A 14,557-nucleotide genomic window follows, 5' to 3' on the forward strand; every position below is an offset into this window, starting at 1 on the left:
TTTGTTATCAGTAACCTAGGTTGAATCCCATCTGGATCCATTCCATCTAATTAATCTAGCCCATAGATGTTGTGGGGCAATTTTTACCATGGCCAATCCAACTAACATCTTTGGACTGTGGGAAGAAACCGGAGCACGTGGAGGAAATCCACACATGATATGGGGAAAACGTGCAAACAGGCAGTCACCCAAAGCTGGAATTGAACCTTAAGATACAATCATCAACTGTCCCTTAAATGCTTCCCTACTGTTACATGAGCTATTTGGTTCACCTCATTCCCACAAACCAAGTTCAGCAATGCCTCCTTTCTCATTGGACTGGATATATAATGCTATAGAAAATTCTCCTGGACACACTGTAGGAACTTTTGATTTGCTATGCCCTTTGCAGTACTACTATCCCACTCTATATTTGGATAACTATAACTATTCTATAATTTTTGCACTTCTCTGCAATTGCTTTGTACATTTATTCCACTACATCATCCCCACTATTTGATGGCATGTAGACTACAGCAATCTAATTCAACACTTTCTGTTCCTTAGCACTAGCCATATAGATTCTGTGCTTGACCCATTTAGGACATTCTCTATTTCCAGCACTGCAATGTTCTTCTTTGCTGCTCACAATGCCCCTCACTCTTTCCTGAACATCTTATATCCAGGAATATTTAGTACCCAGTCCTACCCTTCTTTGAGCCAGGTCTCTGTCATTGCCACAACATTATATTTCCACATGGCAATTGCCACCTGTAACTCACTAATCTTATTTACTACAATACATGCATTCACATACATGTACAGCAAGTGTGATTTAGACTCTATTATCTTCTCCCTCTTTCTGATCCCAACTATTAACTTACTATTCCTTATTTTCCTGCTATCTCTCCCAATTTTCAGTGCACCTTGGCATTTCTCTCTGATTTTGCATCTTGGTTTCCATTCCTCATCCAAGTTAAACTCTCCCCAATAGCAATAGCAAATCACCCCACATGGGACTCAGTCCTGGCTCTAGTTTGTGTAGTCTGACTGATCTGTACAGGTCCCCTCTTCTGCAGATCTGCACCCAATGACTCAGAAATCTACAGCCCTCTCTCCTGCACCATCTTTGCAGCTATTCATTCACCTGCTTCAACCTGCTATTTCTATACTCACTTTGGCATGGTACAGGGAATAGACTGAAGATTATGACTTCTGGTGTCCGGCTTGCTAATTTCTTATTTAGATCCCTAAATTCTAACAGCAGGGCGACATCCATCTTTCTGCCTACATCGTTTGTACGTATGTACCTATTCTGTACTCAACATTGTGTTCAACAACTTCAGATCATAACCACTGTTCTTTTATTCCCTTCCTTTTCGTTCTTTCTTCCTCTTCATTCCCCCTTCCCCTTTCCAACCCCCCCAGCCCTCACCCCCAAGCCCCCTTTCCTTGCATTTGTCTTGCTTAAAACCTGTTACATCAAGTTTTCACATTTTCTAGTTCTGTTTGCGGTATTTACTCTGTTTCTCTCTACAGGGTGACTTGGTTTGCTAATATTTCCAGCATTTTGTGTTTATATTTCAGATATCCAGAGTGTAGTATTTTTCCTTTTTGATTTTGTGCAACACTCATCTTAATCTGTGATTAATACAAGATTGTTATACTATAACTTGCATTTATACAGTCACTTTTAATGTATTAAGAAAACATCCAAAGCATTGTATTGATGGTCATAAAAAATGGATTTAGGCTAATCTAGGAAGATGGAGTTAGGAAGAATTGCTGAAGACTAGATTAAAAAGATGGATATAAAGGAAAGCTTTTAGCAGTTTCTCAAAGTAGGATCAAGATAGCTAAAGTCTCTGGGGAGAGGGCAATGTACAACAGTCCCATGGAAGATATTTGAGAGGGTCTGGAGGAGATTGTGGAAATCCATTGGATGGTGATTTTGCTTAAAGATAATTTTGAATTGATAATATTCAAGGTTGAGGAGCCAGCGTCAATGAGACCATTGGAGTTGGGGTTGGAGGGGTCCTACTGCCACTCAGCATAAAGATCGGGGCGGGGGGGAAGCAGGGAGGCCAGCGATTGGCTGGGGAACTGGTGGAGAGGGTGGGTTGGTTGGTAAAGAGGCCAGTCAGCCTGCTGGGTAGGGGTGAGATCAGCACTACAGGGAGGGGGGGGTGTGTGTCAGGAGGCCGGCAAGTAGTAGCCACTGCACGTGCCGATTTCGGCACTGACAGTTCAAGCACAGAAGCCCACTCAGCACACCGATTTCAGCCTTTCCAGTGGGAATAGGCCCCGCCCCCTGAAATTTAATAATATTCACTCTGGTGGCCTCTGCAAAGCACAAAGTGTGGGAGATTCTTCTCTGAACACCCACGGAAAGAATCAGCATGAATTAGTCCAGTTTTCATGCGAATTTGACACTTAGAATTTTTTTGGGAGAATTCCGCCCAGGGTCTACAGGTAAAAAGATCAGCTTCCTCAACATGTCTGAAAAGCACCAGGAGGCCCATGTCTTCACAGTAAATTGTTGCTTACATCAGCAGCCTCCTAGAACAGGACCTCTTTGCCAGGGTATGTCTCTGGTCATTGGAGGCCCATCACCAACCTACCTCACCCAACTCCACATCTCTGCCTCTCTTCTCCTACAAGAGGAGAGAGCAAGGAGGTGAGTGCTGGCATGTGAGCACAGGAGGGAAATACTTTGTGGAAGGTCAGTGTGAGGCTTGACTGCAGGAGAGAAATAGGCTGAGGGTTAATGTGAGTGTTGATTGTTTGAATGGTTGTGAGGTGCCCTCAGAGAGGGATGAGTGGAGGTGCAAGTCATGTTCACTGGAGAAGTGCAATGCAGGAGAAGCCGGGGTAAGTCAGACACTGGGATTGGAAAGCAAAATGCTGTGCGGCTCACCGATCATGTCCTCCCGGCATCCTGAATTCTTTTGGTGCACTGTCTCAAGGTTGAAGCAATCATACTCCTGCTGCTGACTTCCTTGGTCACTTTATCCATTCCTGCTTGGTTGGAGAGGTTGTCTTTTTCCACTTGTCCTCGGGTGAGTCACCTCACTGCAGCTGCTCAGTGGGAAACCTGGGTTTATAGGGTGGGGGGAGGAGGGGGTGTTGGGGAATGCGAGGTGGAGGGGGAAAGTGTGGGCAAAGTCAGTCTTCCCAGGTCAACTCCCTATGAGTGCTGCAACTTGAAAAATACAAATGCTGTGGAGCCTTTCTGAAACATGTCATGTTTCCTTTACATAGAGATCCTTCTTCTGACAAAATGGCTCCATCATCCCAACAGCACTCCCTCAGTAGTTGAGGAGCCTGGAGGAAGGCTCTCAGTTGGTTTGCTCTTGTTAAGGCCCACTAATTGGGAGGTTGGGTTTATGACCCATAAATGATCCTGATCTGGTGCCAGGGTCAAAAGTGGCAAGCTTTCGCTCTTGAAACTGGACAAGGGCTGAAACTTCCACCCCCTAATCGGGAACACAGATTCAGCAAAATTCTGGCTCAGGAGAAAATGCCCTAAATTTTCGCATTTTTGTTCTGGAAGGGCAGATCTGTAACAGGATTTGGGCCACCAACCCTGGCAAGTGTTCAGAGGCAGCCATGGGCTGCTGGCTATCAGTGTAGTAATTCAGCCAAATGCCAATTTCCTGTCACTGACATCCTTTATTGTACAACAAAGGAAAAGGCCGCTCCTGCTGCTTACAATCAGGTAGTCTTTACCTCAGGATCTACAACTCTGCTCCAAGTAAAGTTACAGTCTAAAAAACCCCAGCATGCTGCTTCCAATTGGGCAAGCCTCAGCTTGCTCAATAAGGCAGCCAGTAATCCACAAAGCCCATAGCTAGATCTATTGATGATCTCCTTCGTGGTTATCATAACACTGACCATTATGGAAAGGGCCATTGCTGAGGCTGTGATCAATGATAGGGTTGAAACCACTGAGGCTGGCAGTATCCGCATACCTAAATCCCCCTCTCCCATCCCACTTCTTTCTCATCTCAGAGCCTGGTCTGATTAAGAAACTGTTGATGTAAGCATGTGCTTTTTACTTTCGCCTCTTCCCTCAATACATCCCCAACTTTATCCGTCTTTTTATTCAGATATCCAAGAACCTCAATCTATCTAGGCAGTGAGTTCCAGGCACCCACTACCCTCTGTGTAAAAAATCTGCCTCATACATCTCTTTTAAACCTTTCCCTTCACACCTTAAACCTGTGCCCCTTAGTAATTGACTCTTGCACCCTGGGAAAAAGCTTCTGACTATCCACTCTGGCCATGCCTCTCATAATCTTGTAGACTTCTATCAGATCACCCCCTCAACCTCTGTTGTTCCTGTGAGAACAAACCATGTTTCTCCAACCTCTCTTCCCAGCTAATGCTCCATACCAGGCAACATCCTGGTAAATCTTTTCTATATCCTCTCCAAAGCCTCCACATCTTTGTGGTAGTGTGGCAACCAGAACAGAACACTATCTTCCAAGTGTGGCCTAAAAGAAAGAACAAATACCTCAGCCTCAAGTGCAGCCCAAGCAATACCAACCACTGCTCCCATGCAAGCTCAGACAGGTACCATCATGACATTTAATATCAGCTAGTAAAGGAGCTTTGCACCACCCAAGCATTTGTTCTTCAACAGGTTTGCTTTCTCAAAATCTTCTGCAGTTATGCTCTCCTGCTGAGGGCTCTTCGTCTTCCCTCTTCTAGCAGTTTGTCCTGCTCTGTGTAGCTTCTGCCTATTCTCCCAGTCATTATGCTCAATATCAAGAAGCTGCTCTATAAGGCCACCTTGTCTGTTCGCATTTGTTTTGTGTGCAAGACTTTAAGTCAGCAAAAATGTCCATCAGCATCAGCCAGATCACACTGTGTATATTACTGAAAATTTTAACAATTTGGAAAAAAGCATCCAAAACACAGAATTATAGCAGCCAGAGGAAATAATCCAACAACTGATCTGTAAGTAGGTAATGTTCTTTTGAAATAGCACTGGGAAATGCCTTCATGCCACTAAATATAGTTTAGCTGTGGAAGTTTAAAGAAAGCGCAGACTGGATAATGGAGCACCAAAATGGCAGTGCTGGTGTCAAATCAGCAGATCATGATCTGCCTGCTCTGAGGGCTTTGATGCATGTCCAATATGTATTCATGTTAATTCCTTTGCCAATATAGCATCCAACGCACCTCATATCAGAACACATGCTGCAGAAACAAATTTTACATACATAAGGGCTCTCATAGCACCTCAAAATAGGTGTTACTCAACCCAATCTCACCATTTAGTCTTGCTTATAGAGTGCATCTATTTTTCACAAAGTCTTTGTAACATACTTTTTTTTTGTTTTTATTCCAATTCAATCAAATCAAGTCCAATTCAGAGTCTCAACAAGTTGAGACATTCCCGATCCAAGCTGACAAGATGGGGCTCTCACCTCCTGTCTTGGGCTTGATCTAAATGATCCAAGCTGATTGGAATAGGCATAGCTCCTCCTCCAAGGCTTGATCTTATTTGCATCTTAGCCAAAAGTCCAAGATGCCGCCACGCCATGCATTCCATGTTTTGAAAATTAGTGCAATTGAGGGGAAGAGCAACAGACATCCAACATGCAGCAATTTTATCCTGATAGCTGCTGGGCTTTGCTCTATTGCGCCTAAGTTGCTGTTAAGAGACACCATATGAAAGACATATACTAATGTAGTACAAGTTGTGTGAGCTTTCTACTATTATATGTATCAGTTTTGGTCTTCCATGAAAGTAAATACTGTATTACAAAACAGCAGAGCATTTTCAGCAGTGGGATATAATCGTATCTCTGTAATTAATATACAGGAGCTATTTTAATAGTTATATGGTGAACTAAAACACAGGCATCACAAAATTATACACGAACATCTCCCAGAAAAGAGATGTAGATTTCAGAAATGTATGATTAAAAAAATTAAATTTTAAGGCAAGAAAACTGCATAGTGATAGAGTACAATTGTATATTCCGGCTCAGTGTTCAGTAGCACTGTTTCTTGTACTGTATTCCTGGGAAGGTTATTTTAGGTTACTGCATTGTACTCTTTAAAAATTTATTTTATTGCAAAATTCCTTTTTAATCAAAAATACATCAAGGACATTTTTAAATGAGACAGTGGCTGAAGCAGTTTTTTTTTGTTGTTGCATTTCAATCAAAGAGGGCAGTCCCCAAAAATATTTAATCAATATTAACAAATGGGAGTAGTTAATCTCAGGATAGCCCAAGTTAGAATCACAATACCTATTTTCATCATAGTAATACATGGAAATTCATGATATTTCAAGCAACTGAACCTCCAAAAGCCCCCCAGATGTTCCAGAATGAGACAGTACTGTTTGATTTATGGCACAAGTTGCTGCTAATGCGCACCATACTTTCGACCAATGTGTTTAGTTTGATGGCAGAAACACTCTCATTTCCGTAATGGAGAAGTGTTACGTTTCTTATATTTCTCCCTTCCCCTTTTCTTACATTTCTGAATCAGCATACATTCCATTTATTAAATAGTCCACTTGCATGTAGTCTTTCCTTTTATAGCTTTCAAAAGCTTTTTGAACAAACAATAGAATACTCACTAAGAAAAACAGCAGCCCAAATATTAGCACAGCTATTAAGGAGCTGGTGTCAGCTAGATACTTGATTAGGGATCCAGCAGGGGCTGAAGGGAAGATGTAATTCCTCTCATCATTAAAAGCAAGTGTAGTTCTGGATTTTGTTTCTGGTGGCTTCGATGCTTCTCCAGCCATTGTGAGGATGGTTCCAGGAGTTGAACTACTCATTTTGCTTCCACCTGTTATTTTCTGCAGTGTCACTGCTTCCTGGGTGAGTGGGATTGGTGATCCATTTGTTGGAATCACAGTCAATGTAAAGGTTTTGGTGGTCAGTTTTGGGGTCGATGATGGGGCTGCTGGTTTCATGGAATGTGGTTGAGTGACATTTGCAAGCAGTTTTGTAGATGATACATTTGTCATTGTGGTTGGATGAACAGCTGTTGGAGTTGGCGTAGTCTGTTGACCAGTTGATGCTTGTTGAGTGGTTTCCACTAACCTAGTTGTGGGAAGTTGTGTGGTATATTCAGCTGAAGATGTAAGTATCATTGCAGTTGGTTCAGTGGCATTAGTTGATGATTTTTCTGTAGCGAGGGTTGCTGTCATTGTTGTATTTATAGCTGATGGTGCACTTGAAACGTTTGAAGTTGTCAATGTGAATGTATTTATAACTCCTGATGACACCGTAGTTGTGGCTGTGGTTTTCATGGTGGTAGCTGATGTTCCAGTTACTGTGGTTGTACTGGTGACAGTTGGTGAAACTGTAGTTGTAGCTGTGGTTGTACTGGTGACAGCTGGCATTGTTGCAGTTGTGGATATACTGGTGACAGTAGGTTTTACTGTAGTTGTGGTTGTACTGGTGACAGTTGGTTTTACTGTAGTCGTGGTTATACTGGTGACAGTTGGTTTTACTGTAGTCGTGGTTGTACTGGTGACAGTTGGTTTTACTGTAGTTGTGGTTGCACTGGTGACAGTTGGTTTTATTGCAGTCGTGGTTATATTGGTGACAGTTGGTTTTACTGTAGTTGTGCTTGTACTGGTGACAGTTGGTTTTACTGTAGTTGTGGTTGCACTGGTGACAGTTGGTTTTATTGCAGTCGTGGTTATATTGGTGATAGTTGGTTTTACTGTAGTTGTGGTTATACTGGTGACAATTGGTTTTATTATAGTGATGGTTGTACTGGTGACATCAGATGCAGTGGTGATTGCTGATGATGCTGAAGCAGTTACCTCTGGTCTATGTGTTTCTGAAGCATCTTGTGAAAGCTTTTTATTAATTGTTCTCCTCTTTCGTATACGATTTAAAAAAATCTTGATTGGTAAACTTTGCCCTAGAAAACACAAGAAAACTCAGTTAAAAATGTTTAGTAATGCTACACACCTTCTCATTCGGCACACATTATTCCTGAACTGTTACTCGGAATGTTTACATTAAGACATATGATGGGTCTGCATGGGTTCAAGATCCTTCTACCCCAACCCACATAAATAGGAAGTTAAACCAGTGTCATTTCCAATACTTTGCAGCATTGAAAAAAACAATTGGAGGCTAACCATTTCCACACAGGACTGAACTACTTTGATTATGTTCGGCTGGTTGGTATTGGCAGAAGCTTATTCTCCTTTCAGTCACTGAATAATATCACGCACTCAAAAAGTCAGAGCAGTAAAGCATTGAAATGTACTTAATTTTAGAAAAAGGCCAAAAAAGTGTAAATTACTCTGGAAGATCCATCGACCATGTAATCTGCAGTCAAAAGAAAAAGCAATAAACTTATCAAAAGGTTTCTGGATTTAAAATCCAAAATATTTTACACGGTTGTTAGGTATTGTCAATGGCATTAACAAGTGCTAATTTTATGCAGTGAGCCCTTAAAAAGTAAACTGATTTTGTTCATACCTATTTGCAAAGCTTTAACATCTTCCACAGTTACTCCTTTACAGATCCGAACATCAAGACAGTGTAAATAAAAACAGAGGTTTTGTTTTTCTTCAATAACCACCCAGTTACACTGCAAGCCATCTGCAACAAAAGTGAAAAGTATGCATCATGTGCACTGCTTTGAACCTATTAACACTTCACAGAGAGATACCACAAATGGCTAAAACTAGGTTTGTGGCATTCCTTTTGGGTACGATGGATGTGAACAGAAGGAAATTTGCCACGGTTCTACATGGGCCAGGATGTTCTGAAAACACCCTCAGAAAGGATGAGGAGCAGGTAGTCACTGAAGACAATTCCTGGAGTCTATTCCTGGCAAGCTGGCAGCTATACTACAAGAAGCCTGTTGGTCTCAAGTGGATGGTCAAAATCAGTGAATGCATCATCAAATGAAGGATTTGAAATTTGGATTGTTAACAACTGATTTCTCTCACAGAGTGCATGTTGCACCACCAACTGTTTTCAGCACAGCCCCTGGGGTTCATCACCTTGTGATATTTAGCTGTCAGTAGGCCTATGTGACAGCACAATAAGACCGGTTCAGTTGCTTTTATTTCTTTCATGGGATGTGAGCGTCACTGGTAAGGCAAACATTTGATAAGCAACTGATGTGTTTGGACCACACTGGTCCATTCAACAAATTTGCAAGGCACTCACTAAAGATCAATTGTTCAGCTGTAAGAAGGGCTCGTGACTAACGTTATATAAAGGAACTGGCAACCAACTTGCAGCTAGGGTAATATTGAAAAGCCTCTGATATTGTCAATTATCTGAAAGCACCATGGAGTTGCTGTGCTGTGCTACTAGATTTGCAGGATAGACCTCTGCTGCATCTCACAGGGAGGGCACAAGGTAATCTATCCATACAAAGGAATGGAGCTGCAGTTACAGTATTCATTTTATTTAATATTCAAGTCCTCTGAGCTTTATCTAAAGGGACATGGCACAATTCTTCACTTACCTTCCCCGTGTTTCCAAGAACAGGGGTTGCTGGGTTCATAAGGGTCTAGTCTTGGAGTAGCTAAAATCAGGGCCGAGGCCTGACGCTTGCAAAGTTGTCCCTGCAACCCCTTATTGGTTCCTACCATTACCAGAAACTGTACTATTGTTTATTTCTTCTTCATGCCTTATTTTTCATTAAAGTGCACATTCTGACACACAGTTAAAGTACATTTTAGGAAAAGAGGATTTTACTTTAAAAGGGAGTTGAATGTAAAGTATCTATTGTGTAAGTGTCACTATCAAAACTGGACTCCAAATATGTGTGGGTTAGATTGATTGGTCAGGCTAAATTGCCCCTTAGGAATTAGCAGTAAATACGTGGGGTTACGGGAGAGGGCCTGGTTGGGATTATTATTAGTGCAGGCTTAATGGGCCGAATGACCTCCTTCTGCGCTGTAGAGATTCTACTCTATGGATTATATGAGAATTCTACACAGGTACATCTTCGGGATTATAAAAAGTAATAATACAGCTGTTTTATTATGACGTGATATATATGTAGTTTTAGGTGTCGAATTAAGTACCTCAAGAGGTGTGTTACAACAAAATAAGCATTTCGTATGAGAGACAAAATGTGGTTGTACATTTTAATAATTGGGAAAAGTGTTAGGGTTAATGCATGCTACTTGGACTGGTGATGTGTACTAGGGCTCAATCTTTATTCCTGATTTGGAGTTGAACGATCAATGTCAAAATTCCCTAACAACACATACGCAGGGGGCTTAGCAAATACTGAGAAGGAATGAAAAATACTAAAGGAGGTCATACACAGGTTAGCAGAATGGCAATGGTGGATAAAACATCCTCTGACAGTATTCTCTCGCCCTCATATTTTTGCACACTGACATTCTTTACCTTGGTCTGCCACATTGTCACAAGTTAGGTTACATTCTTCTGCATCACTGACACGAAGCGACTTCAGCACTTTGATTTGATTATTTTGTAAATTATACATTGAGCTTGCAGTCAAAGAGGAAATGGATATGTAGAGAATCAGACCAAGAGGAGTCCACATTTTTGGGGACAATCCAAACAAAGTCCTGATTTGGCCAGAACTGCAGCATGAAGGAGTCATTGGTGGACTGATCTAATTTTGTTTGCTCTTTGTCAAATCTGAAAGAAAAAAACAAACATTAAAAAAAAATACGCTTACTGATTTTCAGTTTGCAGTTGGGGGAGGCTGACAATCTATATATGAAGCTCAGGCTGCGGAGCCAAGTTCAAATCTCAGCATTGATAAATATTTGATCATGGTTCATCCCAGTGGGGAATGTTTTCTAGTTCTCAGCTTGGTTGCTTGCAAACAAAGTGCTTCCCAGCACCAATCTACCCTCGTCTTTGACAGGCAGACGAAACCAATTTCACCCAGAAAAATCACACCTGTGGTCAAACAATAAGGAAGGACACAAATCTCTGCCAATGAAAGATCTGTGTCCTTGATTGCATGGCTCCATACCTCCATGGGCTTCCTTAGTGACATGGCACCACATTTGCTTTCAAACTACTTTGAAAAAATATCCTGCTTTCTGTTAATATTACAAGAAGTATAATGGCAGATGGATGATGTATTTATAATCTACCAATCCTGCAGGTAAAACCTTTGGGGTAGCATTTTCTGTTGTGGGGGGGGAAGCGGAGGGTGGGGGGGGGTAGCGGAGGGTAGGAGGGGGCTGGTCTCCCGATAATCTACTATAACTTCAGCTGATCTACAGGAACCCTTTAATCTTTGTTTTAATCTCACCCAGCATGGGCAGCAGTGGCTCCTTCTCACAGTAAAAGCTTTTCGCCGGAATTTTACTGCCCCGCCCGCCATGGGAACCAGAGTGCATGTGGGGCAGTCGATGGAGAAGTCCTTTGACATCAAGCAGGATTTTCCAGTTTCGGGACGAGCAAGGTCAGAAAATCTCACCCGATACATCAATTTCGGGTATGTTTTTAAGAAATGTATGGGAGATCCTTTCGATTCCTTTGAGACTTTTTAACCCAGTTTGATACTCTATCACTGTCAACCTTACTTTCAGACAGTTTCACAAGTTTGTATCCTCTTGGACCTTGACTCTGGATTTATAACAGAATTTCTGTTGTTTCTGCCCAGTGGAAACTGTTTGGTGGCAATGTTGACATTGTTGTATAAATGAGTGCAACTTAGCGTGGAAAATGGAAGTGAAGTATAGTTCAGAAATTAACTTCCTGTGGCAGTTGAACGCACCATATTCACAATAATAAAGGACGATAAAGAAAAAAACAACCGTTCAGGAAGAGAGTGGCATGGTAGTAATGTCACTGGACAAGTAATCCTGAGGCCCACACTAATGCTTTGGTGAGATGGGTTCAAATCCCACCAAGGCAGCTGTGGCAATTTAAATTTAAATTAATAAATTAGGAATTGACAGCTAGTCACAGTAATGGTGACCATGAAACTATTAGTTATTGTTACAAAAACCCATCTGGTTCACTAACATCCAGTAGGGACGTAAAGCTACTGTCCTTATCTAGTCGGGCCTACATGTGATTCCAGATTCACAGCAATGTGGTTGACTCTTAACTGCCCTGAGAAACGGACAATCAAGTCACTCAATTCAAGGGACAATTAGAGATGGGCATCAGATGCTGGCCTTGCCAGTGATGCCTGCATCCTATGAAACAATAAATAAATAATAAATATCGAAATAAGCACAAAGCTAGGAGTAATATTAGCTGGTCAGTCAGCATATGTGGAGCAAAAGACAGCATTAGCAAATAGTTTTTGTCCAAAAATATTCAAGACAAGTAACATGACCAGAATATGCAAAGCAGTGTGCAGACCTAAGTGCTGTCACATGAAAGGCAATTTTAGCTGCATTATCTGTGGCTTCAACCTGGGCAACAAACATGTTCATCTAGGTACAAATCATGCAGGACTGAAAAAGCTGCAATTCAAAATAAGAGGTATCAGGAGCAGATTTATTTAAAACAGCATCTCTGGAATCAAGGGATAGAGGAATAGAACAGGAAAACAGAAATTAGGTTGAAGTGGCACCATGATTTTACTGAATGGTGGTGGCATAGTGGTTAGCACTGTTGCCTCACAGCACCAGGGACATGGGTTCAATTCCTGTCTTGAGCCACTGTCTATGTGATCTGCGTGTTCTCCCTGTGTCTGCGTGGGTTTCCTCCCACAGTCCGAAAGATGTGCTGGTTAGGTGCACTGGCCATGCTAAATTCTCTCTCAGTGCACCAGAGTGTGGCGAGGATTTTCAAAGTAACTTCATTGCAGTGTTACTGTAAGTCTACTTGTGACTAACAAACTTTTAACAGGCTCGAAGGGTCATATGGCCTATTCCTATTTGTTATTTGTGATCCTTATATTTGCACAAACACTAAGGTACATTCACAGCAACCTTCAGTACCCTTAACGATAGCTAGAAACTTCTGCTATTTTTAAGTTTGTGTCAAAACGCTGAGGGTGAGGAGCTGCAGCGGAGGATGAGTCAGAAGCTACACAAACACAATTCACCCAGTATTTAGAATTTTTCTAAGTTAAAAGGATCTTGAAATTGAGCTTTCTATTCTGGGTCCTTCATACGATAATACAACTGGCTACTTCAGACAATACTTGGGCTGCGTTTTTATCGGACATATACTTGGCGAAAGATGACTCAAAGCTCTGAAGAACTGAATTAAAATGGCCCGAATTTGGCTTCTCTTGAGCGTATTAGGGTAATTTCTTTGTAAGTTGAAAGAACGCATGGTGAGCAATCCCCCCATTGTGCAATGGATTGTGCTACAGTGCACACTCACGATCTCACACCAGTTTTCCCACTTCTGGCAATGTTGTTAAACCATGATAGGAGGCTTCATGATTCCTTACAAATAAAAATAAATTTTAGTCAACAGGTGAGTCACCTCAAGCCTTTTGGCACACCTTCCAGCAGCTGTTCAAAAGGGACAGAATATGCCGGAACCTGCCTATTCTAGCAGGGAAATGGTATGCAGCATGGAGGAAGGGGGTTAGCGAATAAGAACGATGTTTGAAGCTATAATCGAGTTTCCGATCAGATTTGTTTGAAACCACCTTGAGTGTAAAGTAGACATTGTTTTTTAAAAAGGAAAAGGTACAGCAACTGCATGAGTACAATCAACATACTTTGATTCAGCACTGCAGTCATCTGCAACACTTCAATAGTATATGACTCAAGAGTGCCCCCCGCAGGAAAACACCAATTCCCATCACAATCTTCACTAAAGTTAGCTCCCTGTTTCCGTGCTACATCAAATGATCTCACTATTTCACAGCTAAACATCAGCCCACACAAGAAAATAGTTATTTATTTCCTTTAATCTAGATGGAGAATACACTTCCAAAGCCAGATGATGCAAATTTCTGTGTGGGGCACGATTGATCAAAGAGAAGAAGGAAGCATTTGTCAAGGCTAGGAGGCTGGGAACACACAAAGCAAGTGTGGAATACAAGGAGTGAAGAAACTTAAGCAAGGAGTAAGGAGGGCTAAAAGGGGTCACAAAAAATCATTGGTCAGCAGGATTAAGGAAAATCCCAAGGCTTTTTATACATATATAAAGAGCAAAAGGTAGCCTTTTGAGGGTTGGCCCACTCAAGGACAGGGCAGGGAATTTATGCATGGAACCAGAGGAAATGGGTGAGGAATTAAATGAGCACTTTGCATCAGCATTCACCAAAGAGAAGGACTTCATGGATGATGAATCTGGGAAAGGGTGTGTAGTTTGAGTCATGTTGAGATCAAAAAGGAGGAGGTATTGGGGATTTTGAGAAACGTTAGGGTAGACAAGTCCCCAGGGCATGAGTGATGCAAGGGAGGAGGAAATTGCTGGGGCCTTGAGAGAAATCTTTGTATCCTCACTGACTACAGGGAGGTACAGTAAGAAGTTTCACAACAGCAGGTTAAGGTCCAACAGGTTTATTTGGTAGCACAAGCTTTCGGAGTGTTGCTCCTTCTTCAGGTGAGTGAAGAGTTGTGTTCATAAACAGGGCATACATAGACACAGACTCAATTTACAAGTTAATGGTTAGAATGTGAGTCTTCACAGGTAATCAAGTCTTT

General features: G+C 41.7%; 1 protein-coding gene across 3 annotated transcripts in view; it reads right to left on the bottom strand.

The window, feature by feature from the left end:
• Nucleotides 1–5,481: 5,481 nt before the first annotated feature.
• Nucleotides 5,482–14,557, bottom strand: part of LOC145343832 (uncharacterized) — a 59,087-nt gene continuing 50,011 nt past the window's right edge. For all 3 annotated transcript variants that reach the window (XM_080190231.1, XM_080190228.1, XM_080190230.1), the window contains 3 exons: nucleotides 10,353–10,610; nucleotides 8,454–8,576; nucleotides 5,482–7,884 (listed from right to left, as the gene is read on the bottom strand). In XM_080190231.1, the coding sequence (XP_080046357.1) occupies nucleotides 6,473–7,884; nucleotides 8,454–8,576; nucleotides 10,353–10,572 (1,755 nt within the window). In that variant the 5' untranslated portion in view covers nucleotides 10,573–10,610 and the 3' untranslated portion in view covers nucleotides 5,482–6,472. The remainder of the gene's footprint in view (nucleotides 7,885–8,453; nucleotides 8,577–10,352; nucleotides 10,611–14,557) is intronic.

Source organism: Carcharhinus amblyrhynchos, chromosome 6 (assembly GCF_965287045.1).
Source record: "Carcharhinus amblyrhynchos chromosome 6, sCarAmb.v2.hapA, whole genome shotgun sequence".
In the NCBI taxonomy this organism is placed as follows: Eukaryota; Metazoa; Chordata; class Chondrichthyes; order Carcharhiniformes; family Carcharhinidae; genus Carcharhinus; species Carcharhinus amblyrhynchos.